General features: G+C 29.9%; 1 protein-coding gene across 1 annotated transcript in view; it reads right to left on the reverse strand.

The window, feature by feature from the left end:
- Phum_PHUM473350 (protein C6orf168, putative) overlaps nt 1–24,159 on the reverse strand; it is a gene marked incomplete at both ends in the record, with an annotated part of 25,804 nt that extends 1,645 nt beyond the window's left edge. The window contains 4 exons of the mRNA XM_002430285.1: nt 299–451; nt 1,275–1,410; nt 1,964–2,166; nt 23,878–24,159. Of these exons, the coding sequence (XP_002430330.1) occupies nt 299–451; nt 1,275–1,410; nt 1,964–2,166; nt 23,878–24,159 (774 nt within the window). The remainder of the gene's footprint in view (nt 1–298; nt 452–1,274; nt 1,411–1,963; nt 2,167–23,877) is intronic.
- Nucleotides 24,160–26,039: the final 1,880 nt, after the last annotated feature.

The following is a 26,039-nucleotide window of genomic DNA, read 5'->3' on the forward strand; positions in this document are numbered from 1 at the left end:
AAATAATTTCCACTTTCTTCTTTTCATTTTTTTTTTCTTTTGGGAAGGGGGAGGTATGCGTTAACGATTAAACGATTAAACTGACACATCCTCTTAAAAACAACTCCTTTGATGATGACGACAGGAAAGGATGATAATAATATAAATTCCGACTCTACTATATTTTATAAAAAGAAAAAAAAAATTAAATAAATCCCTTTTTTCCCCTCTCTTTCTTCCCCTCTCCCTTCCCCTCTCTTTCTTCCCCGTCTTTTCACCTTTCGTTCCCTTTCTTTTCTATATATATATATATACTCACCGTTGTAGGCTCGTCTCCGAAGAAAAACGGTTTGTCGGCTAATGACTGGGACAGAGCTAAAAGGTCGTCCTGACCGAATTTCATAATTTCTTCCGGCTTGTGAACTCCGATTCCTTGCGCTTTAACTTTTTTGGCTCCCTGGGGGTAGAACATCTAAAATCAATCAACTTACAGATTAAAACGAGCGGGATGGGGAGACAGAAAAAACAAAAAAAAAACTAAAAAAGGACTTTCATCTCCGACATGTTTTCTAAATTCTATATATACATACATACATAGATATTTCAACTAACTACGACAGCAAACTTTTTTAATCATTATTATAACTATCCGATGCTTTTTTTCCGGAAAAAAAAAAAAAAAAAAAAAAAAAAACTAAGAAAAATAAAACTTGAAAAAAGAAAGAAAAAAAAAAGAAAAGAAAACAATTTAAAGTAAAATAAAACAACAAACATTAAAATCTAATAAATTAAATATTTGCCTACGATTTAAAAAAAAAAAAATTATATACGTTATACGCGAAGACAAAAATATTAAAAGCTTGTAATCATTTTCATGACAATCAATCAATCAATCAATCAATCAATCAGTCAATCAATCATTAAAAAGAAAAAAGAAAAAAAAAGAAAATCAATCCCTACGACCTACCCCTATAACCTACAGTAATAACAATAACAATAACAGCAATAATAATAATAATAATAATAATAATAATAATAATAATAATAATAATATCAGACGACAACAGAAATAACAAGATAAAGAGAGAGAGAGAGACAAGAATATCCCCTCCTCCTTTTCCTCCTCCTTCTTGTAAATTTTCTTTTGTTATTATTATTATTATTATTATTGTTAGTATCATATAAATAAATAATTAATTTAAAATTTTCACAATTATGACTTTGTCTCCTCCTCATCCTCCTACTTCACCTTCTTTTTTTTCTCTCTTTTTTTGGGTGTGTGTGTGTGTACTCACTTTTCGCACGACAGCAAATTTAAAGAAAAAATTCAATACTCCATTTGGAATTTTCGAACCGAAAACGTGTTGAAGATTAAGTTTGTAGCCTTTGACAAAATAGTCCGGATATTTGGTCCTCCACGCCAACACAACCCTGGAAAATGAAATGGAAAAAAAAAAAAAAAAAAAAAAAAAAAAACGGTGATAAATTACATGTTTTCCAAACGACAACAACAACAACAACAACGACAGCAGCAACAGCAAAAGCTGCAGCAGAAGCAAAAATTATTTTGATAACATTGATTAAATTTTCTTTAAAAAAAAAAAAAAAAAAAAGCAATACTTTAATCTAATCTTTGGAATTAAGTTGGATGATTATAAAAGAAAAAAGGAAAAATTGTTCGTTTCTCTCTCTCTCACTCTCTCTTTCTCTCTCTACGTCTCCTACACATTTTCCAATTTTATTTATTCGATTATTTATATATATATATATATATAAAAAACTTTTACAGTATTTTTTCCCTTAACAAGGATTTACTCTCTCATATATATATATATAAATAAAAAAGTTCAAAAGAAGACACAATTTATCAATTTTAAAACAAATAATAATAATAATAATAATAATTTTATTACCGGGGAGTCGGATGGGGTGGTGAGGAAGGAGTGGAGGGATGGGGGAGGGGGTTTCCTCCATCGCTCCTTACCATAAGAAATGATTTTCAATCATGGACGTGAGAGCGTGAGCGTGAGATTTTTGGTCATTTGTCAACCATCCGTCCAAATCCTTTTCGAATTTCTGTGCCAGTTCTTTGATGATGATAGCGCTATCCGCGATTTCCTCACCGTTGAGTTCGATGAAGGGAAGTTGTCCTTTCTTCGATCGCAATTTCGTTTTGTGATCAACGTTCTGCAATCAAAGACAAAAAAAAAAATTACTACAAAAAAAAAAAGGGAAGAAAACGTCTTGCGCAAATACCCCATTTAAAATAACATGCATACGTTTCACTATCGATAATTTCACCCAATGTGGCAAAAAAAAAAACAATAATAATAATAATAATAAAAAAGTAAAAAGTTGAATGAACCTAACCATGAGAAAGGTCACACAATACTTTCTTTCTTTACTACTACAACACCATCCCAGCTTCCTACTAATTGAGGAACAATGAACAAAAACAATAATAATAATAATAATAATAATAATAATAATAATAATAATAATAATAATAAAACCTTAATCTTTCTTACTTGAACGCGACTTTATGTGTGGTGACTCATAATATAATCGGTAATTACGGGGTATTGTGTCGGGATAAATGAAATCGACATTTTTCAATTCTGGTGGCTGGTTCCACGTACGTTTTTTTTTTTTTTTGTATATTCAAATTAAATTAGTAACCGTTTACATTGCATTATTCAAAATAAATAACACTTGAGGAAAAACGAGAGAGAGAGAGAGAGAGAGAGAGAGAGAGGGGGGGGGGGGGAAACGAAAAAAAAAAATATGTATAAAATACTGGACGATAATACGATAACCTTTTTAAACTTTTCCATTTATTATCATTATTATTTTCTATCATCATCCAAATTTCATTAGATGCAAAGATTTCAATAATTAAACGGGGCTAACCGAAAACTTTTTATAAAAAAAAAAAAAAAAAAAAAAGTTTCTCACAATAAATTATTAAATAAATAAATTAACAACAAAAACGACGACGACGACGACGACGACCCCTTTTTAAAATTCATTGGAATTAAAATCCCTTCGGTTTAAAAAAAATTTTTTTTTTCGGGGGGGAGGAAGGGAGGAGGGGGTCCAAAAAAACCAAATTCCAATTTTCCTTTTTTTTTTCTTTTTCTTTTTCACCGTCAAAACAACACATTATAATTTGCAATTAAACTAAAAATTTAAACCCGTAAAGAGAGAGAGAGAGAGAGAGAGAGAGAGAGAGAGAGAGAGAGAGAGAGAGAGAGAGAGAGAGAGAGAGAGAGAGAGAGAGAGAGAGAGAGAGAGAGAGAGAGAGAGAGAGAGAGAGAGAGAGAGTACTTCTTTTCTACTTTCTTCTTCTTCTTTAATACTCCGAATTCAATCATTCATTTTAGCCGGGGGAGAGAGGGGGGGCAATAAATTATTTTCGTATGTCATTACGCCCCAAACAAACCCCCAAGTCAAATACCGTGCTAAAAAAAAAAAACAGAAGAGAAAAGGAAGGAAAGGAAACATTTGAAAATGAAAATTTGCGTTTCGAAAAAACGAAAAAGGAGAAAAGGAGAGAAAGAAAGAAAGGAATAAAAGAAGGAAGAAGTGAAAAAGGAAAGAAGGAAGAAGGAAGAAAGAAGGAAGAAAGAAGGAAAGAAGGAAAAAGAAAAAAAAAAAAAAAACTTTAGCTAGTCAATAACCCCTAGGTGGTGAACGACGTCCCACCTCTTAAAATAATCTCGTCCCCGTGGAAAAAAAAAAAAAAAAAAAAAAAACGGATTTTGTTTTTCTCAGTGCGAAAATAATAATAATAATAATAAAAGTAAAAAAAAAAAAAGAGAGAGAGAGAGAGAGAGAGAGAGAGAAAAAAGGACGGAAAAGTAAGTAGCTTGAATTTTTCGACTTTTGGGCGTCGTTATATGATACAGACTTACAAATATTTATCCCCCTTGAAAATAATATTAATATATAAGGGTGCGTGCGTACACACATGCGTGTTACAAAACTTATGTAAACTCACGACCAACATGAAGGGGAAAAAATTTAAAAAAAATAAAAAAAAAAATCATTTCCTTTTTTTCCTTTTTTTTTCCCGGCATTTTTACAACAATATTCAGGATTTAAAATATTTAAAAAAAAAAAAAAAAAAAAATGGACGTTCAAGAACGAAAAAGGCTGCCAAAAAAAATTTCGCCGGGTACTGCTTTCGTACAATTTCTATATAAGGAAATATAAATGTTGATGATGATGATGATGATGATGATGCACGTACAAAGGCTAGCTCTGTATAAAAGAAGGGTGAATGGCCGAACTCCAGCCGCCGTCTGGATCCTGGATCAATACTCTCTCTCTCTCTCTTTCTCTCTCTCACTCACTCACTCTCTACGCAGAGGTGAGAGAGTCTCTCTTTTCCCCTATCCAGCCTAGCAACAGCGACCCCGAACGATTCCTACTAAGGTTTTTTCTTTTTTGTTAATAAACAATGTTTAACTTATGGGGATCGAGACTTTTCACCTAAAATTTTCATCTACAAATTCGAGCTTTTCCCATAATTTTCCCTCGTTTTCCCTTTTTGTTTCTCTTTCTCTCTGTCTCTCTCTCCGTCTTCTTCTTCTTCCTCTTCTTTTGCACACAGTTATTTCTCTTTTTCCTCTCCTTTACTATTTCGTTTACTCCAACTCACATTTTCCTCAAAACCGAAATAGTTAACACTAAAGTTTTCGTGCCATCAGTTTTATTTTATTCTTTTACGAACGTGCGGAGTGCATTGAATCACACGCACACACCCACAAACACACACGATTTCTACCTTTTAAAAGTTTAAATAAAAACTAAGGGAGGAAGGAAGGAAGGGAGGGAGGGGGTTGGAAGAAACTATTGTGAATTCTACAATAAAAAATAATTAACATGTTCTCCTTCTCGGTTCAAATGAGAGAGAGAGAGAGAGAGAGAGAAATTTTTTAAATACAGAAAACAACGGAAACCAAAGAAACCACAACGTTTTTAAATATATTCATCATCAGACGAACCAACATAACAAAAAAAAAAAAAAAAAAAAAAAAAAAAACTTTTAAACATGCAACAGAGTAACACAGAGAAAACATCTTTCGCTACATAAATACAATTTGTAAAATGTTCATTTTCCTTTCATGGAAATTTTCCATCCATCAAAGGTGATTTACATTTCCACCTCAAGAAAACAAAATGGTCAAAACACGTATCCTGAAAACAGAGGGGAGGGGAGGGGGATAAAGAAAAGCTTAAATTCCATTATGAAATTCGACCTGGTAATTGGAAGAAGACTCGATTACCTCTACCTTATCTACAAATTGTAAAATCAAAAGGGGAAAAAATTCGCATGCACGCGCACGCACCCACACACAGTCGTACGATAAATTAAATTTGCCTGTCTACTGCTCCGTTTAAAAAAAAAAAAAAAAAAAAAAAAAAAAACTCTCGTAACAACAAACTTTTTTTCAAATAAAAAAAAATCGACGTCCTAAAGTTTTTTTTTTTTTTTTTTTCAAACATCCCGCATTATTAACTTCATTTTTTTTTTTTTTTTTAAAGTTACATAGTTAAATTGACTTTTAAATAATAAATTAAGAGGCAGGAAGACTATATAAAACACATGATGATGATGATGATGATGATACTCGATTATTTCCCTCTCTATATAAAAACAACATAACCTCACGTCTTCTTGAACAAGAAAATTTGTTTTTTCTTCTGCTTCTTCGTCAACCTACGGACTCGTTCGAATCAACACAAAAAGAATCAAAGGACAATAATACCGGTTTTTTTTTTCTTCCTTATCAATCCTTTTCCATCAAATGTGATTTACTCGGCGGACTTTTCCATCAATTCATTCGTGTCAAAACCTGTAAAACCCTGTACGCACAACCATCTCTCTCTCTCTCTCTCTCTCTCTCGTTACAAATATTAAAACGAATTACTCGGACCAAATGACGCTTAATTATTTATATTCTCTTATACACCATACTACGCGACATTTGCCCAAATGCAGAATTACAAAAAAAAAAAAAAAAAAAAAAAAAAATTAACGATATTTTTTTCTCATTTTATTATCATCTTCATGCGCACGCACACGCACACGCATGATATCACGTGCCACACATATTTATTCTCCATGGCAAGCAATATTCAACGCACGGTTATTAAATTCGCAATTACCTGTGTAGACGAGGAGTAAAAGTTTTTTTTTTTTTTTTTTTTTTTTATTAATTACTACAACGAAATTTTCACGCTTTCGGGAAAACAATACGGAATAATAATAATAATAATAACGATAATTTGCCGCTTTATCCTAATTACATTAAAATCTTTTTAAAAAAACAGCAAACAGTAAAATAGTTAAACAAATTTCTTAACGGTTTACAATAAATTTTTTTTTTTTTTTTTTGTTTGGGTTATGAAAAAAAAAAAAAAAACAGACAAAATTCTTCGTGATGTGGGTCACCGGTGTGCGTGTGTGTGCGTGCGTGCGTGCGTGCGTGTACGTGTATTTATAATTTCGGTGTGCATCACACGTAGGGGGGAGGGGGGAATTTAATTTCTTCTTTGGTAAAATTAGTATGCGTACCAAATAATGATCGTGCCACGACGTGGCTCCCCATCTTTCCTTCCTATAACAAAAAGTCTCTCTCTCTCTCTCTCTCTCTCTCTCTCTCTCGCTCTTTCGTCACTTCCCTTTACAATTAAGGATGTACAACAAAACTAAATTTGGAAATCTTTAAAAATAAAACAAAAAAAAAAAAAAAAAAAAAAGATATTTATTCAATATTAAATTAACCAACGTTTCCGGTCCGAATCGTAATTCACGCTTACAGTAATGATAATAATAATTTTTCAAAACAAACTTCTCTGCTTTTAATTGGGAGATCGTAAACGTGTGTGCGTGTATGTGCGTGTTATTTAACTCTCAACAACCTCTTACACTCTTGTTTTTGTATTTTTTCACGATCGAAAAGGTCAATCACAAATTGCCTTTAATGAAAAGGATGTCGTCACAAATAACAAAAAAAAAAAAAAAAAAAAAAATTGAAAAAATTTAAATCAAGCGAGTATCGAAAATAATCAACGTCAATTTTTCTCTCTCTCTCTCTCTCTCACTCTCCCTCTCTTTCTCTATTCGTGTAACCAATGAGGCCAGCCAACATACAAACAAACAAACAAACAAACAACCCAAAAAGAAAAACATTTTAAACGCATGTAATAAATATCAGTTCGATTGACGAACCCCACATTTATTTAAAATAAATTTTATTATAATGTTTATATATTTCCCGACTCCTTTTTTTTTTTTTTTTCGAATGTTAAATTATTTGATCATCGTGAATAATGACGGAAAATTATTTTTTCTTTTTTTTTAAATCGACACTCTATTTGTAAACACATAGTTTCAACGATATGAACAACAACAACAACAACAACAACAGCAGCAGCAATTTCGTTCGTGTATCAAACAAACACATTTTTTTTTTTTTTTTTGTTAAACTATAAACCGTTAATTTCGGAATCGGGAAAGCGGGAGGAGAGGAAAATAATAAAAAAAAAAAAAAAATTAATTAAGCCAATTAATACACGCAAGGAAATTACAGGGGGAAGATGCGCGCGGGGGGAAAGGGGGGGAATGAAGGGAAAAGGGAGGGAGAACCGAAACATTTAAAAAATTTATCATTAATCATATTGTTTCCAACCGTGTGTCATTTTTTTTTCAACAAAAAGTTTTTTAATATAAAAAATCTTGGGAAAAAAATTAATTCGACAGTCGGTTTTTTTCATGTGATACAATAATTGAATCACGACCCTCCCCCCCAAAATTTTATTATTTAAAAAAAAAAAAAACCGTTACAAAAATGTATCGACGAATTTCAATTTATTAACCCATTCTAAATAAGCATTAAATTTAAACATTAAATAAATATCGCGGCTATAAATAACCTCAGACTTGTGTGTGTAAACCATGAATCCATTATTTATTAACCTTAAGCAGACGAAAACAAAAGCTTTAAATAACTTTTAAAAACTAAAAAAAAAAAATTCTTTTATGCTTTACAACATCAAAGGCATTTCATCAATCAGCGATTTACGTATTTCCCACTTACGAAAGAAGGGAGGGAGGGAGGGGAGGGGAGGGGAAAAGAAACAGAGAAAGACGAACATTAAAAATAAATAAATAAATAAGAAAAAAAAAAAAAGATAGAGAAGAAGTGAAGTAAAAAAAAAAAAAAAAAAAAAAAAAAAATTTCATTTCTTTGTTAAATATCAAAAGCAATCGATCAATTGTCTTCCTATTAATATATTTCAAGATGGAGAGAGAGAGACAGAGAGAGAGAGAGAGAGAAAAAAAAAAACAATTTATGACGAAAAAGAAAATAATTTCCCTTCTTCCTCTCCTTTTATCTTATCCTTTCTTTATAAAGAAGAAGAGAGAAAAAAAATTTCCCCCACCCCCCCCCGAACTCTTATCTCACAATTGGCCTTATATAATCCCCCAAACATTTTACATATTCCAAATCTCGATAATATAATCACATTCCATCATTCTTTCTTTTCCTTTTCAGACAATGTGTCTGATTTCTCTTCATTGACGACAGCAATCAATTAACCAACAGATGCGTTGTTACTCTGTGTTACTTGTTAAAAAAATAAAATGGCGCCGCCATCAAACACGCATACAAACATGACAAAAAAAAAACAAATTCATCGCCTTCATAAGAGAAAGAAACAAGAAAAAAAAAAAAACAAAAAACAGTTGATGCACCATGGACTCGATACTTTTTTTTTCTTCTTTCTTTAAGCAATTTAAATTAATTTTGTCGATTCATCAGGCAATAATAATATCTCAAATTCTATCTCTATCTCTCTTTCTCTGTCTCCCTATTTAACATTTTCTCTCTCTCTCTCTATTACATGCCTCACGCTTAACTTTGGGATGTCAAACTATTAACATTAAAATGGGGGGAGAGCAAGAGAGAGAGAGAGAGAGAGAAACTGAGTGCAAGATGATTAAAAACAGTGCGACTCTTATTGCTGCTGTTGCTGTTGTTGCTGTTAATGTTTCTGTTGTTGCTCTTACTCCTTTTAAAGCTTCCATCCAGCCACCACAACATTTCATTTTTTTTCAAACTTTAATTAAAACTTTATTTAGTTTTGTCTTTTCTCCTCCTCTTCATTTTTTTTTATTTTAATAAATAAATTGATTAATTAAATCTTACACGATATATTACTTAACGGATAAAAATAAAAAAGAAAAAAGATTCTTTTTCTAAATAATAATAATAATAATAATAATAATACATTTTTTCTTATTTTAATCTAAAAACATGTTTAGTAAAATCAAACGGTCAAGTAAAGAAGCCGTAAAAAAAAAAAAAAATGAAAAGATTTATAGGCTGGCTGGTATGAAAACGATAAATCTATTCAACGGATTGTTCAATCATTCAATTTCTAGACACAATAATAATAATAATAATAATGACGATGACGATGGCGATGGCGATGGCGATGATGATGATGATGATGATAATAAAATCTAAATGGAACAAAAATAATTTTTTTCCGTTGCCCAATTTATCACAATCCAAGTTCAAGGGCGATTATCTCCCCCTTATTTCCACAGTCCTTATTTTTTATTCAAACTCATTGTAATAAAAAAAAAAAAAAAAAAAAAAAAAACTAGTTTCAGCCTTTTTAAAGATTGTGCGTGCGCACACACGCACACACATGTACATCTACATGTTTGTGTGTGCGTTTGGGTTTGCGTTTGCGTGTGTGTAAATTGACGATAAAAAATAAATTATTATTAATAATAATAAGAGAAAAACAAATCGCACAACTTTTTTGCTGTTTGCTAAAACCATCAATGACCAAAACGAAAAGAGATTCGATACGAATAAAACGAATGTTTTGAAACAACGGAATAAAACAAAAGAATAAAACAAAAACAAACAAACAAACGAACGAACGAACAAACGAACAAACTCACGGGGAATTTAATTTTTTTTTTCTTTTCTTTTTTTTTTTTTTTGTTACGCATGTTCCAATTCTCGCCTGATAAATTTTTATTACAAAACATATAATTCAAAAGTTGAAAGAAACTAATTTCGTGATACAACTATTTTTTTTCCCCCTCCTTCCTCCTTCCCCCTCTCTCTTCCCCTCCCTCTCCCTCTTCGGAAATAATTACATTCATTTTTCTACGAATTTAAACCCTTAATTGTCGGTCATATGTCTAAGACCCGAGAAAAATTACAATAAAAAAAAAACAAGCAAGCAAGCAAGCAAACAAACAAACAAACAAACAAACCGAAGAACAACTAAATGATTCAAAACTTTATAAAAAATAATAGTAATAATAATAATAATAATAATGATCCCTCTTCGTAGTTAGCCTAGTGGTTGTTGGCACGCTCGTTCAAATGAAATTAAAAATTAAATTTTTTTTTTTTTTTTTACGAAACCCAAATCGTTTTCAAATTTTTACAAATGAGATGAAGGAAGGAAGGATGCTGCATCGTCATCATCATCTGAAGCTCCTGCAGTTTAATAATAATCGAGATGAGGGCTTCGAAAAAAAAAAATATAAAACAACGAACTGTTCTTACAACACACTCTGGTCAATCAACTCTCTCTCATCGCAAGCTACACAACATTCCTGTGTAAGGAATAATTGAATAAATTCCGAGGAAAAGCATTTAAAAACGTCGCCTTTAATTTAATAAAAATAGTGATGGCAATAATAATGATAATAATAATAACGGCAGTAAAACACGAATATTTGAAGAAAAAGAGAGAGAGAGAGAATAAAACGTGAAATACTTTTTTTTTTTTTTTTTTAACCCACCGGAGAACATTATTATACAAAAAAGGTTCAGTCAGTCAGTCGTTTAAAAAACATTATCGTCTCTCTCACGACAGAAAAAAGAAAAAGGGTAAAAATTATTAATCGGAAAAGCGTTTTTTTTAAAAAATTGGAAAACAGCAGACAACGTTTCTAAATGAAAATGACAAGAGATGGTTAATCATTCCCGGCGTGTTATATCTACAACAACAATTAATTTTCAAGAAAATTTAAAACGAGGGCGGCGTCTATCTATATCATTCTCATCAAAAAAAAATGAAACCCACGACGACAAAGAGAGCGGGGAAAAGTTAAAATTAAAGGGGGGACACACAAAAGCAAAAGCAAACGATGACGAAGACAAGGACAACAGTAGCAGAAGTCAAACACAAAGTCCTTGACGTGACAATAAACGTTCGCTCTCCGAACCGATTCTAATTAAAATACCGACGACTGTTGTATTACATCAACCCTACCACCATCATATTAATTATTATTATTATTATTAGGGTTTTCGAATCCATTGATTGATGACGAGAGAAACGAAAATAATAATAATAATAATGTTAATAATAATACAAATATCTATAAAAAACCGGTGGGAAGGAAAAAAAATAAAATAAAATTGAGAATTCATCATTCGCTCTAGCACAACGATTTGCACTCAAAGATTTTTCTAATTTTCCCCGACCATTTTAAGAAACCGTTACAACAGCAACAACAACAACAACAACAACAGCAACAACAACAACAAAAATTTTAAAAAAAAAACTTGGCAGAAAACGAAAAATGTGTGTGAATTACGTAACCAATTATTAAAACGACCATATTTAGATGGAAAACCAATTTAAATGAAAAGCGTAAACGACGACCATTTTTTTCAATAGAAAAAATAAAATAAATAATTTTAAGTTAATGTTTAAATCCGCGATACTTTTTTTTTCGTCTGCTTTCTTTTCTACAAAATAAAAAGCAAACTATTAAACAATTAAACGGAACTTTTCATTATTATAAATTTTAATGATTATGATGATGATGATGATAATAACTGGCAATTAAAAATCCTTCTTTGTTTAAAAAAAAAAAAAAAAAAAGAAATTTTTTTTTTTTTTTTTTAAATTCATCTGCATGCTCATCTCGAATATTACTTTTTCTCTCTCTCACTCTCTCTCTCATTTTTATAACGTTCCACAAGATATTTCACGATTGGGTGAAAACCGTGAAAACAAAGAAAGTACGAATAATACATAAAATTTTAAAAAAAAAAAAAATTAGTTATGTTGGTGATGATGATGAGTATGATGGTGATGTTTACGTCGACAACGACTAATGAAAATTAAAGTAATAAAAAAAAAAAAAAAAAAAAATCGGACCGAACAACGCCTATGTATAATGTACACAACATGCCTTACTACCAAGGAGAATTTTCCGTTAGAATTAGAGTTTGTAAGTGAGAGAGAGAGAGACAGAGAGAAAGAGAAAGAGAGAGATTGTCATAACATACGGCGTTCTTGATATCGAAGAAAATCTTTGAGAAATAAAAAAAAAAAAACAAGTTTGAAAATTTCTCCTTCTCATTTTTTCTTTTCTTTTTTTTTTTTTTTTGCTTTCTGTTGCTGACACGCGCGTGTAAACCGTGAACACTTTCTATCTCCACGTCAAACATAAACAAACAAAAAAAAAAGCTTTGCATTTTATTATTATTATTGAAAGCTCGAATGCAGAGATAAAAAAAAAAAAAGTGAATTTTTCCCGTGAAAGAAAAACTTTTCCCTTTCTCTCTCTCTCTCTCTCTCTTTTTCCTTCTTTTTCCTTTTTTTTTATTTATTTTATTTTTAAAACGTTTTGTATTATGAGTTTTTTTTTTTTTTGGAATAAAATCTAATTAATGTTTCTTTCACTAAAATATTATTCTTTTTTTAAACATTTTTAAACAAAAAAAAATAGGAGGGGGTCTTTTTTTTTTTTTTCTAAAATATTTTTCGGTCGTGCTTTATAACTTTAACACACAGACAAAAAATTATTTTAGTTTTCAAACTTTTTTTTTAAACTAAACCAAAGTTTTTTTTTTTTTTTTCCCCCGTATTCGGAAACCATTTAAAAACAAAAAGAAAACAAGGAACCATCATTGTCCTTTTTTTTTTTACCTAAACTACATTATAATAAAATTTTGAACCAATTATCACTACTTTTTTGACAATATTAACACTTTCTTTTTTTCTTTTTTTTTGCGTAACATTTTGAATTATATACGTTCGTAATGGGGGGGGGGGAGAGGAAAGCCACAAATGAACTCGAAAAAAAAAAAAAAAAAAAAAACCGTGAGATAAATGTGTGTAATAATAATAATATTATTGGATTCCCTAACACGTTTTTTTTTTTTTCTCCTCCTGTCATGTGCGTTTTTAAAACTCTTTTGAATGGATTCTTTTATTTTATTATTATTATTATTATTACTACCGTTCTAAATATATATATATTAAAAAAAAAAAAAAAAAAAAAAAAAAAACAAAAAAACTATTTTGTAAAATTGTCTTATTGGATTTATTTAAACTCAAAGATTTTAAATATTTACAACCGACTTATCACACTCTCCTCCTCCTCCTCCTCCTGTCTGTCTTTTACGCGTAAAAACGAAAAATTAATAAGTAAATAAATAATTGTCTCTCTATCAATGGTGGTGGTAGGAGTAATGGTAGTAAATCATATCATTCAAACAAGAAAGAAAAAAAAAATTATTATAAATCTTGAAATCAGATTTTACGTCAACGTTCAATATCAAGATGAAAACCAAAGTGTAAAAATGATACGAACGAACGGCAAGAGTAGTTGTAGTAACGACGACGACGACAACAACAACAACAACAACCACAACAACAAAAAAAAAAATGAAATATTTGTCTGCTGACTCAATAGATTCAATTGGCGCCAGAATCATTAGGTTTTCATTCCCCCCCTCCCTTCCTCGCTTCCTCTCTTCCTCTTCCCCACCATTAATAAATACAAACAATTCATTTTTTTTTTTTTTTTCACGCAAGACTTTAATAGAGAGGTTTAAAAAATCAAATTTCAAAATGTAAATTTTCCCCCCTTTTTTAACCCCCTTTTCCCCTTTTTTAATTACTTACACCTAAAAAAAAAAAACAAAACGGAAGTAAAACTCGATGAGTTCGATAGCGGTTTTATTTTTTTTTAACCGCATACCAATTATTTTTTTCTTCTTCTCATACACAACGAATAAAAAATTTCTTTTAACAATTAGAATATTCTAGATCGAAGCAATCAAAAATAAGAAGAGTTTCAAAATCAATCAGTTAATGATACGCAATCTCATCATCATCATCATCATAGGAACCGCACAAAATTAGAGGTCACCCCAACGAAACTTAAAAGTAAAAAGAACCAAATAGAGAGAAAGTAGGTACAATCAATCAGGAAAGAACAAAAAAATTCGTCGAAATTTCATTACTCATCCCACAAAAAACTAAATCGAATCAGAAAAAAAAAAAGAGAGTTCGGTTGACTTCCGGTCATTCGATCTACGATGAGAGAGAGACCTTGGAAGTAGACCCATAAATGTCAGCCAATAACCAATCCACGTGCAAATCCACCTCTTCGACCATCACGTCTTTAGTGCCTCTTCTGCTAAACGTTGCTACTACTCATCGTAGCGTGTAAAAAGGCGAAAACCATTTTTAATTTTCATTTTTTGGTTGACTTTAAGGAGTGGCGACGTATATATTTGACAACAGCCGTCACTTAAATGCATGCATTCATTACATAATTACACGTGCCCTCCCCCTCCCGAGCCTAAAGTCACTAGACCATCATCGTCAACATAAATCATCAGATATTTGGACGTCGTCGTCGTTTTGTTTAAATACGCCCAATCTGATATCATCATCTCAACCCAACATTTGTGTATGCATTTTTTTCGATGGTGCGAAATCTCACTTTGTTTATATATTTTTTTTTTTTTTTTTTAAAAAAATTCTTAATAAATTCAAATTTTTTTAAAATCAGCACGACAGCAAACAAATTCACGAGAAAGGTTTCGAACGCAAAGAGGAAAAAAAAATAAATAAATAAAATGTTTTATAAATAAAAGACGTCAAATTAATAATTAAAAAAAAAAAAATATTGGCAAACCGACCAAAGCCTTGATAAAACCAATATTCCCCCCGATCGCGATTATCGATTATTTCCTCTCCCTTCACCTCACCTCCCCTCCCCTCCCCCGCTTTTTTTTGATGTAGTTTTGTTTGTAAGTTAAAGTGTTACTTTAAATTATCTTGTAATCCATTTAATTTTTAATTACTTAATAACGTCTTTTACCGCCCAAAAAGAAAAAAAAAAAAAAAAATGAATTCGCGTGAGTGTTAAATGAAAATAAAACAAAACAGTTTTCAATTTTATACGAGGAAAAAAAAAAAAAATAATAAATTAAAAATCTATTTTGAATATTTATTATCCTCCCCCATCAGCACATTTATTATTATTATTATTTTTTTTTTTTTCAGGTCTCAAAATTGTAATTTCCGATGTTTTCCTTTTCTCTTTTTCTTTCTTTTTATCTTTATATCATTTTTTTACTTTATAAAAAAAAATTTCCCACGTATTAACGACAAACGTTCTGAAAACTCCCCTTTTTCACAGACAATTAAACCTGAGTAAAACTTTCTCTTCTTTTCCTTTTTTCCAGTACGACAATCAACAAGATCCAGTGCATTCTTTTTATATATACAACGACAGCCGTAAGTCACCAAAGGAAGCGTTCGGTAAGCATTAAAAGAAAAAAAAAAATTTATTAATCCTTTTCAATCATTTCCAACGCATCTTTCTCCTTCCACGCTAAAACATTTACAACCAACTTACTTCATCATCAAGGTTAAAACGAAAAGACAGACAAGATGGACAAATTAACACTTTTTTATTTAGAAGAAAAAACAAAGAGATAGATAGAGTAGAGAAAGAGAGAGAGAGAGAGACAGAGGGAAAACGTAAAACGGTTTACTATAAAAACAATGAATTCTCGCGTAATAAATTTTAAATAAATCAAAAAATTCCATTAATCATTTTCCAGTCGACCGAAAAAAATTTGGAATCGACGATTCTTCCGTGCTATAAATAAATCAATTTAATTTTCATTTCGACTCCTGGTATATTCCTGGATTTTCCTGGATGTTTCGAAAAAATTCACATTTATACGAACGAATGATATTTTCCAGTACATTATCTCATCCGACCCGAGTCGTCATCTACCATCATCTACATACTCTTACAAATCTCAAATCTCTCTCTCTCTCTGTCGTATTGATTTGAATTTGCATTCTACAGTCTGGTGATTTCGATTATTTGTTTCGACTGCTACACATACACACATTTTTTTTTTTTTTTTATATCCTCCTCATTTTTATTACAATTTTGAAAAAAAAAAAAAAAAAACAAAACCTTGAAATTAACCTTAACGAGTTTCATTCGATCAAGACAAAGAACGAGAGAGAGAGAGAGAGAAAACATTTAGTCTCGTATCACTACAAAAGATTAATAACAACAACAACAAAAACATCCCTTAATGTCATTTTCCTTCTCCTTGTGGGCTTTTATCTCGATCGAACTTGATATTAAGTCAAAGTTAAGTTTTACTACTTTACACGTTTTCAAAAATTTATCTAAATGATCATTAAATGAGAGAGAAAAAAAGGAAAAAAAAAACTCAAATTAAATCCGAGTTTAAACGCACGCACGCACGCACGCACGCACGCACGCATGCACAAAAACGTTTCTGTCGCTCTTCATTAAAAAAAAATAAAGTTTGGCTTCCATAATAGTCGCCGCCAAAAACCTTTTCCACCATTTTTTTTTTTTTTTTTTTTCCCAACTGACAAGAATGAAATCAATTAAATTTTAAATACGAACAATTTCGGCGAGTTGCCATTAAAATTGAATTTGTAAATAGTTAATCGTGTACCGCGAGAGCCTGGCAAGATTTAATACGATTTTATCATCAATCCAAACCTTTTTTTTTCCCTTTACTCTCTCTCTCTCTCTCTCTCTCTCACTCTCTCATTGCCTTTTTTCCCTTTATCGATTTCTATACAAAAACGATACGTTTCCCAGTTTTTGGGACAGCCGAAAAATAACATCGGATCCCGTACTAAAAACTAACTTGTCCTTTTTTTTTTTTTTTAGAAAAATCCTACACATCATGGTGATCGTATCGACAACCTTTTTGGTCTTTTACTTTGGTGGTTGAAAAACCACAACCCCCACCACCACCACCGACCTTTTCCTTGTTTTCATATCGATACGATAATTAATCAAAAACTTTTTGACGACGATAATGATTTTCCACGGTTCGCCTTTTCTTTTTTCGCGCCCACTCTCTTTCTTTTTTTTCCGAGAAAAATTAAAAAAAATCGTTTGTTTGCTTGTTTGTTTGTTTGTTTGTTTACCACTTATAAAACAAATTAAATTTTTAAATGAGTTTTTTTAGATTTTTCAAAAAAAAAATCAATTTGGACTCGGAAGACTTTACGTGCTGCTAAAAACAATGAACGCCTCAAATTCATTTATTAAATTATAAAAAAAAAAAAAAAAAAAAAAAAAAAAAAAACTTTTTTTTGTTTTTTAAATCAAGGGGAAAACTTTAATTTAATTTAATTTTTTTTTCCTTCAAAAACTAAAATAAAAATAAACAAAATTATTTAAACAGATTTTTGAAAAAAAAAAAAAAAAAAAAAAAAAAGCGAAAGATGCAACAAATACATCAAGTACACGTCAAAGTGTTTTACCCTAAACCAAAAATTTTTTTTTTTTTTTTTTTTTTTTTTTTTTTAACCCACAAATTCATGAGTTAAAATGAGAATTTTTTCATCGTCGATTTGAAATAATTTAAAAAAAAAACCCTTGTAGGAACACACATGCCTTAGGGTCCCCCCCTCCCCCCCCCAAAAAAAAAAAATTTCAAAATAGATTTTTTTGTATTCCTCCCTACCCCTCATCCTTTTTGTACCCCCCCCCCCCCCCCCGTACGCCCCCAAACTTTTAAATTTTTGTTTTATTTGGAAATATTGGAATTCCTTTTTTTTTCCTTTTTTTTACGTAAATAAATTCAAATCGAAATCTTTTTATCCAAATCCCTCCCCCTCACTTTCCATCTTTTCTATTTAATAAAAGAAAAAAGAAAAAAAAAAAAAAAAAAAAAAAAAAAACATTTTTTCCCTAGTGATTTTTTTTTCTTACAACTTCTTCAAAATTTTACATTATTAAATGTAAATTAAAATATGCATATACGAAAAATCTAGAATTTTCTTTTTCTTTTTTGAACAAATAATTAATTCAAGTCGAATATCATCCGTTTTAATTATTAATTAAAACGAGTTCGAATATATATATATAATATATATAATAGGCGAGAAGAAAGAAAATGGTTTTATTCGAATTAAGTCTTCAAAAAAAAAAAAAAAAAAAAACGACTAGAATTTTATGGGAATATTAAAAAAAGGTCAAAGGTTAAAGAATTTTATTAAAAAATAGAAAAATGAGAAAAAAGATATTGCAACAAGTCGCAAAAAATAATTTCGAATATGCGAGACGAAAAAGGGATGAAATTTTTTATTTTCTCTTGCTCTCCTTCTTTCTTATTCTCAATCTTAATTTTCTTCTCCTTCATCTTCTTCTTCTCTCATTCTTTTTCTCAAATATTTAAAAATAAAACGTTTGACGTTTTTTTTTTTTTTTTTTTTTAAATTTATAACCCTTCGTTAAACTATTCCCGTAGGTAAAAAAAAAAGACGGAAATGAAATTAAATAATTAAAAACATTCAAAAACGGTTTATTTGGTATCTTCTCCTAGAATAATATTTTCCTAACGGTAAACCACCATTTTGATTGGTTATATAATCGAACAAAGAAATTTTACTCGTACTAATAAATCCTAAATATGTCATTCAACACACGTTTACGATTGTTGCCTACTTAAAAAAAAAAAAAAAATTCAACCACCACCACCGCCGCCATGATTGCCATTCACCGACTTACCCCTAACAAACAAAAAAAAAAAAAAATTATATTCCGTTTTTTTTTTCTTTTTTTTTTTTTTTTGCACGATCCACAATAAATCAATATTGTTTTACATTCACAAAACTACGACATGACGCCATTCATTTTAAGTATATCGAATAATTAAATCACGTTAAACGACAAAAATTTAGAAAATTCTATTCCTACGATTTCAACAACCTTGATGATGATGATGATGATGATGATCAAAGTTTGATCAAGGCGATTTTCATTCTTCGAAGAAAAAAAAAAAAAAAAAAAAAACAAAAACTTCATAAATAAATACATACGTAAAGGCATGAAAAAATGTGCATGTCGAATCATTTCTCAGAAGTATCACGTACTGACTTATGGAAGCATCAAACCATGCATGCAACGCAAAACCAAAATATTTAGGCTCACAAAAAGACAAACCAAAAATAATATTCAAAAAAAAAAAAAAAACAATAAAAAATTATTTTATTAACCTCCGAGAGTCGTTCGCAACACCTATAAAACATTTCATTTCATTTAATTATATATATATATATTTTAAAAAATCTGTTTTTTATGAGCGAATCCTTGCAGCAAACCTTCCACTCCCCCCTCCCCAAACAACACGTCATCATTCAGCACTCGAATCCTCCCCCCCCCACAACATTCTCCTTTTGGTCCTTTTTTCCCGTCTCTCTGTGTTCACATTTTGCCCTGATACATGATTCAGGAAACCCAAAACCCACTCACAACGGTCATAATTTAACCAAAATAATAAATTTTTTTTTTTTTTTTTTTTTTTTTAAAGTTCAACATCCTGCCACCCACCAAAAAAAAAATTGAAGCACTTTTGATATACGGACCAAAAAAAAAATTCAAAAATTTTATCTAAAAACCACTGAACTCTTAAAAATGTGATTAAACGAAATAGTAGTTAAAGCAATAAACACGTGATTAATTATTTGTGAAATATAGAAAAAGAGTGAGTGAGAGAGAGAGAGAGAGAACGAAATCAACATTTGCAACAAATCGAAAGGCCATCATGGCAAAGAGTGCCTTATTTCCACTAAATGCCGTTTGAAAAAGCAGATAAGTCAAAACTTGTAAGAAAACAATTTCTGATCGATAACTGCTCGCATATCTTTCGACACCCAACCAAAACCACCCAAAGTCCTTTTGAATACAAAAACCCCCCCCACTTCCCCTCCTCCTTCTCCTCACTCGAGCACTCAAATGTCGCAACCAAAAATTGATGCTCATGTTAACACAGTACAAAACCTCTTCATCCAAACATTGAAGTTGACGATGAGTGAATGAAGAGGGGAAAAAGGGAAGGAAAGGGAGGGGGAGAATGTGGAAATTTCAAATTTTCATGTGTGTCACATAATTAAAACTCTTCAATACACATAAATAAATAAAAAAATTTCATTTTGCCCTAAAACCGACATAACATCGAGTCCAATTATTACGCGCGTTTGCTTACGTAAAATGCACAAACGCACGCGGCGTACGTACGTACGCATACATATAAAGTATGCAGGAAACGGGGAATTGCATTCTATCACGGTATTATCAGGAAATGAAGTAATATGCAATGTTGGTTATACTTTTGTCACTGTTACATTACTTGAATAATTTTTTTCTTTTTTCTTTCCCCTTCCCTCTCTTCCCCCTTTCCCCCCGCTCGTACATTCTTTTTTTGGATGCGACCGTAACAAGTAAGTTACCTAATGGAAATGACATCCTTTACCAATTCATACAGGTTTTGTTTCGATGCATCATTATTTAATAAAAATTTTTTGTAACCTGAAGACGAAAAAATACGACTCGATAACAACAATTAAATATGATATTCGAGCGAGCGAGCGAGTGAATGAGTCGAGACTATAAGTAATAATGTAAAAATATTCGTAGGTTGTACTCGGATCGACATTTTCATTTTTCTTTTTGGCGCTTTAAAAAAAAAAAAAAAATGTACGTTTTAACGATGCCTGAAACAAACATTTCCCATTTCCTGCTGCACCGCGACGTTTTAATTTTCTCTCTCGAAAAGAAAATTCCAATCGTTACGCGATTTTCATTAATTGATTCTTCCTATCATTGAGAGCAAATACATTTACGACCCTGATGGGTGAGTTTCCGAATCAAGTTATCAAGTTTAAACCTGTCAGTGTGTTGTTATTAAAAAAAAAAAAAAGGGAGACAACATGAGAGAGAGAGGGGGGGGAATAAGGAAAGGAAAGGAAAAGGAAAAAAAAAAAAAAATTGAAAAACGACGCCGGTCTGGCACCAACTCATGTTGGTTTTAAATTCTTACCTCTTTCCCCCCCATCCCCTTCCCTCCCCTCATCCGCTATTTACAATCGTAAAAAATTATTATTATTATTATTATTCATAATTTTTTTTTTTTTTTTTACGGAAAACATCCGTAAGCCCACACATTTATTTATTTATTTTTTTAATAACCAAACTCCACACGCCAATTACAACTTTACACACGCACACATACACGCATACGAAAAGGCTTTTTTTTTTTTAATTTGAATTTTATTTCATTTTTTTTTTTTATCGACATGACAATTCTACTTCGACACTCGTTTCTCCTTTCCACCATTCGCATAATAATAATAATAATAATAATAATAATAATAATAATAATAATAATAATAATAATAATAATAAATTAATCGTGAGTGGTAAAAAAAAAGAGAAAGAAATAATAAAACGATTGAAAGGGATTGTTGAAATGGGAAAACGAGAACAACAAAAACGGGGGGAAACTTAAAACTTCTTATCCACCATCACACGTTACCAAGTTTTTTTTACCAAAAAGATAGAAAAAAAAAAATTTTTAATAAAAATAACCGACGTGAAAAAAAAAAAAAAAAAAAAAAACGTTAAATTGCCTAAAAAACAATTAATGTAACTTAATATGTATGTCTCAATGTCGTTTTAAGCCTCTTCTTCATTTCTTCATGTAAATCCTTTTTGTCTGTCCCTCCTTTTTTCTTTCTCAAACAATCATATAATGAATTTATTACTTTTGATTTTTTTTCCCTTTCCTTTCTTTTCTTTTCCTTTTGTTATAAAATATTTGAATTTAAAATATAAATAAAAAAAAAAAAAAAAATGCTATTGGAAACAAACAAATAAACAAACGAGACAAAAACATTAAACAAAAATTATTGCTTCCCATGTGCGACTGTTAACTTTCCTTATTTTTCCTTATAATTTTTTTTTTTTTTTTGGAACCATGTTTGCTGCCGCCTACATTCCACAAGTTTATATATATAATCACGCGGCCTCAAAATTATCAAATTTAATCATTTCATTTGACAAAACAAAACAAAAATATTAATTAAAAACAAATAATTACTCAAAACAAACAAACAAACAAACCAAAAATGAAAAACTTTACAAAAATTTATCATCTCATGTTTAAAAAATCATCACAGATATCAATGGACGAAAGAGAGAAAAAGGCATCACAATCGCATAAAGGTCCTTCACAAATAATAATAATAATAATAATAATAATGTTTAAAATATAAAAAAAATTTACCTGATACTTACTCCCTTGACAGAGAAAACAACCCAAGTAAGAAAAATCATTCAAAAAAAGGGATAATTTGGAAAAGAAAAAAATAAATTGCAACTAAAAATTAACTTCTACTTTCTTTTTTCCCTCCCTCCCTCCCTCTCTCCCTTCCTTCCTTCCTCTACACTTTCAAAACAAAAAAAAAAGAAAACATTCGCATTAACCCACTTATTTGTTTAAAAAAAAAAAATTTGGACTTGGAAGTAATTCGATAAACATGATTTGCTCTTTCCCTTCAGACAATGGATTTATAAAATTTAAAGATTTGAGATGATGATGATGATGAGAGTGCACATATGAATGTCATGCAAACAAACAACAGAATAATATCCTTTTCAAAAATGACATTACAAACAACAACAACAACAACCAAAAACCGAAACCAAAACAAAACAATAAAAAAATTTTTTTAAAAAAAAAAAAGGAAAAATAATATATAATTTTTTTTTAAAATATTTTTTTAGCAATCTGGTCTCTATTTTGTTGTGTGATTGTTATTGTTGTTGTTGTTGTTGGCATTAAAAAAAAAAAAAAAGATAAGAAAAATTGTTTTTCAATTAGATTTAAGAAAGCAATTTTATTTACTCAGGCATGACTTATTCGTTCAGAGAAATGATATAAAAATATTTTAGCCTACTAAGAAACTTATATTTTAAATGACTCATTGAATCTAAGTGTGTGTGTGTGTGTGACTAACTAACAATATAATTTTTGATGTGTGTTTCAAATCAATTTGAATCATTTCATCAAAAAATTATTATTACTATCAATTACTTTTGTTTTAATCATTACTTAAATGTATACTATTCACTTAATTAAGATAAAATGCATCCTTGCAATTTGGAAATGAACAAACAAACAACAACCGAGTAAAGACAAGTTGAAAGTTAATGCATGGCACAACATGTTTTAGAAATGCATATTGGAAAAAAATAAAATAAAAAATCCATCAATGAAAAATTATTTAAAAATTCTCATTATCCATTGTTTGAAATAAATAAAAGAGTAATTAACAATACCGCGCATTAACAAAAACTTATTTTTAAATATAAAAGAATATTAAAATAAAATAAAAAAGGAAAAAGGAAAAAAAAAATTTCTCTGGCATGCATGAACAAGTAATAACAAGATTATTTTCATTGAATTAATAATAAACGCTCGTTATAACTTGCAATGGTGGTACCCTTAATAACTTTTTTCTTTTATAATAATTTCAATTTCCAAAAATAAAATAAAAAAACTACGAGATTTTATACATTTAAGGGTTTAATTACGAAAATAAAATAAAATAAACCGATTTTTAGCGTCATTTTTTTTTTTTTTTTTTTTTTGAAAAATGAAAAAAAACAAACATGGTGTCATTTTAGCCGGTTAATTAAAGTTGGCGTTCTGGATTTAGAATAATAGCGGCACTTACCTCATATTTAATACCGGCAAGTCGAAGCCAAGTTTCAACCTTAAGGCAATAAGGAGAAATTGATGGAATGACCGGAGTTCTTGAAAATTGATACAGATAAACGACATCTTTTTCAAAATTTTGCTTGTGTACGGCTGGTTTGGGTGGCTGAACAGGAGTTTCGGCTTCTGCTTCCGTTTTCCCTTCTTTTTCCTCAATCGTTTTCGTATTCGAATCGTTAATCAGTTCTTTTTCCTCCTTAATTTCTTTCGTTTCTTCAACCGTTTTGTTTTCACTTTCCATTTTTTCTTTTATATTTGATATTATTATTTTCTTTTTTAAACAAATACAACTACTAAGAGATTTTTTTTTTTTTTTTAATTTAAGTCTACACAACACGATACCGTGCAACAAACTGGACTGACAATCCTGGAATAGCGTCCCTTCTTCGACAGCTTCACAGATCACTTCGTTTAAATTCACAACGAATGAAGTTTTTAATACATTAAGCAACACAAAACGACAAAAAACAAAAGAAAAAATAGATGTAAAAAAATCAAAATTATTCTTCACATTTTACATAAATCTTTTTTAAATCCTTTTATTTTATTCATTTGATAGTTGAATAAATTTTATTTCGAGTATTTTCGATAAAAACATTCGATTTATCGAATCGAAGAACCGTTAACAAATGGCCGTTAATATATGGTCGCTGTTTCAGTCGTAGCATTTTCTATCAACCTTTTTCGTTTTTTTTTTTTTGTTTTTTTCATTTTATCCTGAATTAAAATTAAAATTAACGCGTTTTAACAACGTTTTTTATATGTAATTATAATTAATTGAATATATATATATATATATTATAAGAGATTGATTTTTGTTAATTATGTGTATGTTGCGTAAACGTTGTGAATCTACCCGATATACGGGGTAATACATAAAATAAAAACCCACGCTGTGACGTATCAACTACGTGAGTCAAAATAACGTTAAATATTTTTCGGGTGCAAGACAATTCGAACGAAAATTATTTCTAATGAGGGCACGCCCTTGTTTAAAAAAGTTTTTCTTGTGCTTTCTTTCTTTTTCCTTCCTTCCTCTCTCCCCTCCCACCCCCGACATGTAAAAATGAACATTTTGAAAATAAATTTTATATTTTTTTCAATTAATTATTTACAATATAAGTAATTCGATTATTATTATTAAAAAAAAACCAACAACAATTGTTAATTATTAATTATTATTATCGTTTTAAAATATGTTTACTTTACACAATGAAAAGAGAGAGAGAGAGAGAGATTGGAAAATTATTATTATTATTATGATTATTATTAATTATTAATATTTTATTAGTTTGTTGCAAAAAAAATAAATCAAAAAAAACAACAGCAACAAGGCGGAGAGAAAAATGATTAAATTCAAATGTGATAAATTTTTAATTTGTTATTATTATTATTATTTTTTAATCGCCAAATTTTCTAAATTAAATAATAATAATAATAAATTTTTAAAGTTTTTTAACCCCTTTCAAAAAAAAAAAAAAAAAGCAACAAGAGAAAAAAAAAAAAAGATTTAATTGAAAATTTTTTGGGCGTCGTTAGAAAATTAAATTCCAAAAATATCCTAAAAAAAAAAAAAAGTTTTTTTTTTTTTTTAACGGTGGGCGTCTATTAACTGAGATTATAGCCGTAAAATAACTAATGACCGTTTTTTTTTTTTATTATCATTATCATTGGGAAAGACGTCTGCTTACACGCCGTCTATTTAGTCATCATCATGTAAAAAAAAATGTTAAATTATATTATTAATAAATTCGATTTCATTCAATTACATGACAATCGTCTCACCATAATCAAAACCACCCCTAACACCACCCCCACCCCCACCACCACCACCGCCGCCATTACATAACCACCATCCCATCTTAATTGTTGATGGACGTAAACGTTTTACAATTTAATTGATATAATTGTCGCTTTTAATATTTAAAAAAAAAAAAAAAAAACACGTATTACTTAAATCATCAGGACCGGCTTAAGGATATTTAACAACAACAAAAAAAATCATTTTCAATATGGCCGGAGGAAATTAATGTAAACGAAAATTTTATTTTATCATCATCCCGACGATTTTGTAAATTTCCAAAAAAATTCAATTTTTTAATTATTTATTATTATTAATAA

The sequence above is a fragment of the Pediculus humanus genome, genomic scaffold (genome assembly GCF_000006295.1).
Source record: "Pediculus humanus corporis 1103172108253 genomic scaffold, whole genome shotgun sequence".
Classification (NCBI taxonomy): Eukaryota; Metazoa; Arthropoda; class Insecta; order Psocodea; family Pediculidae; genus Pediculus; species Pediculus humanus.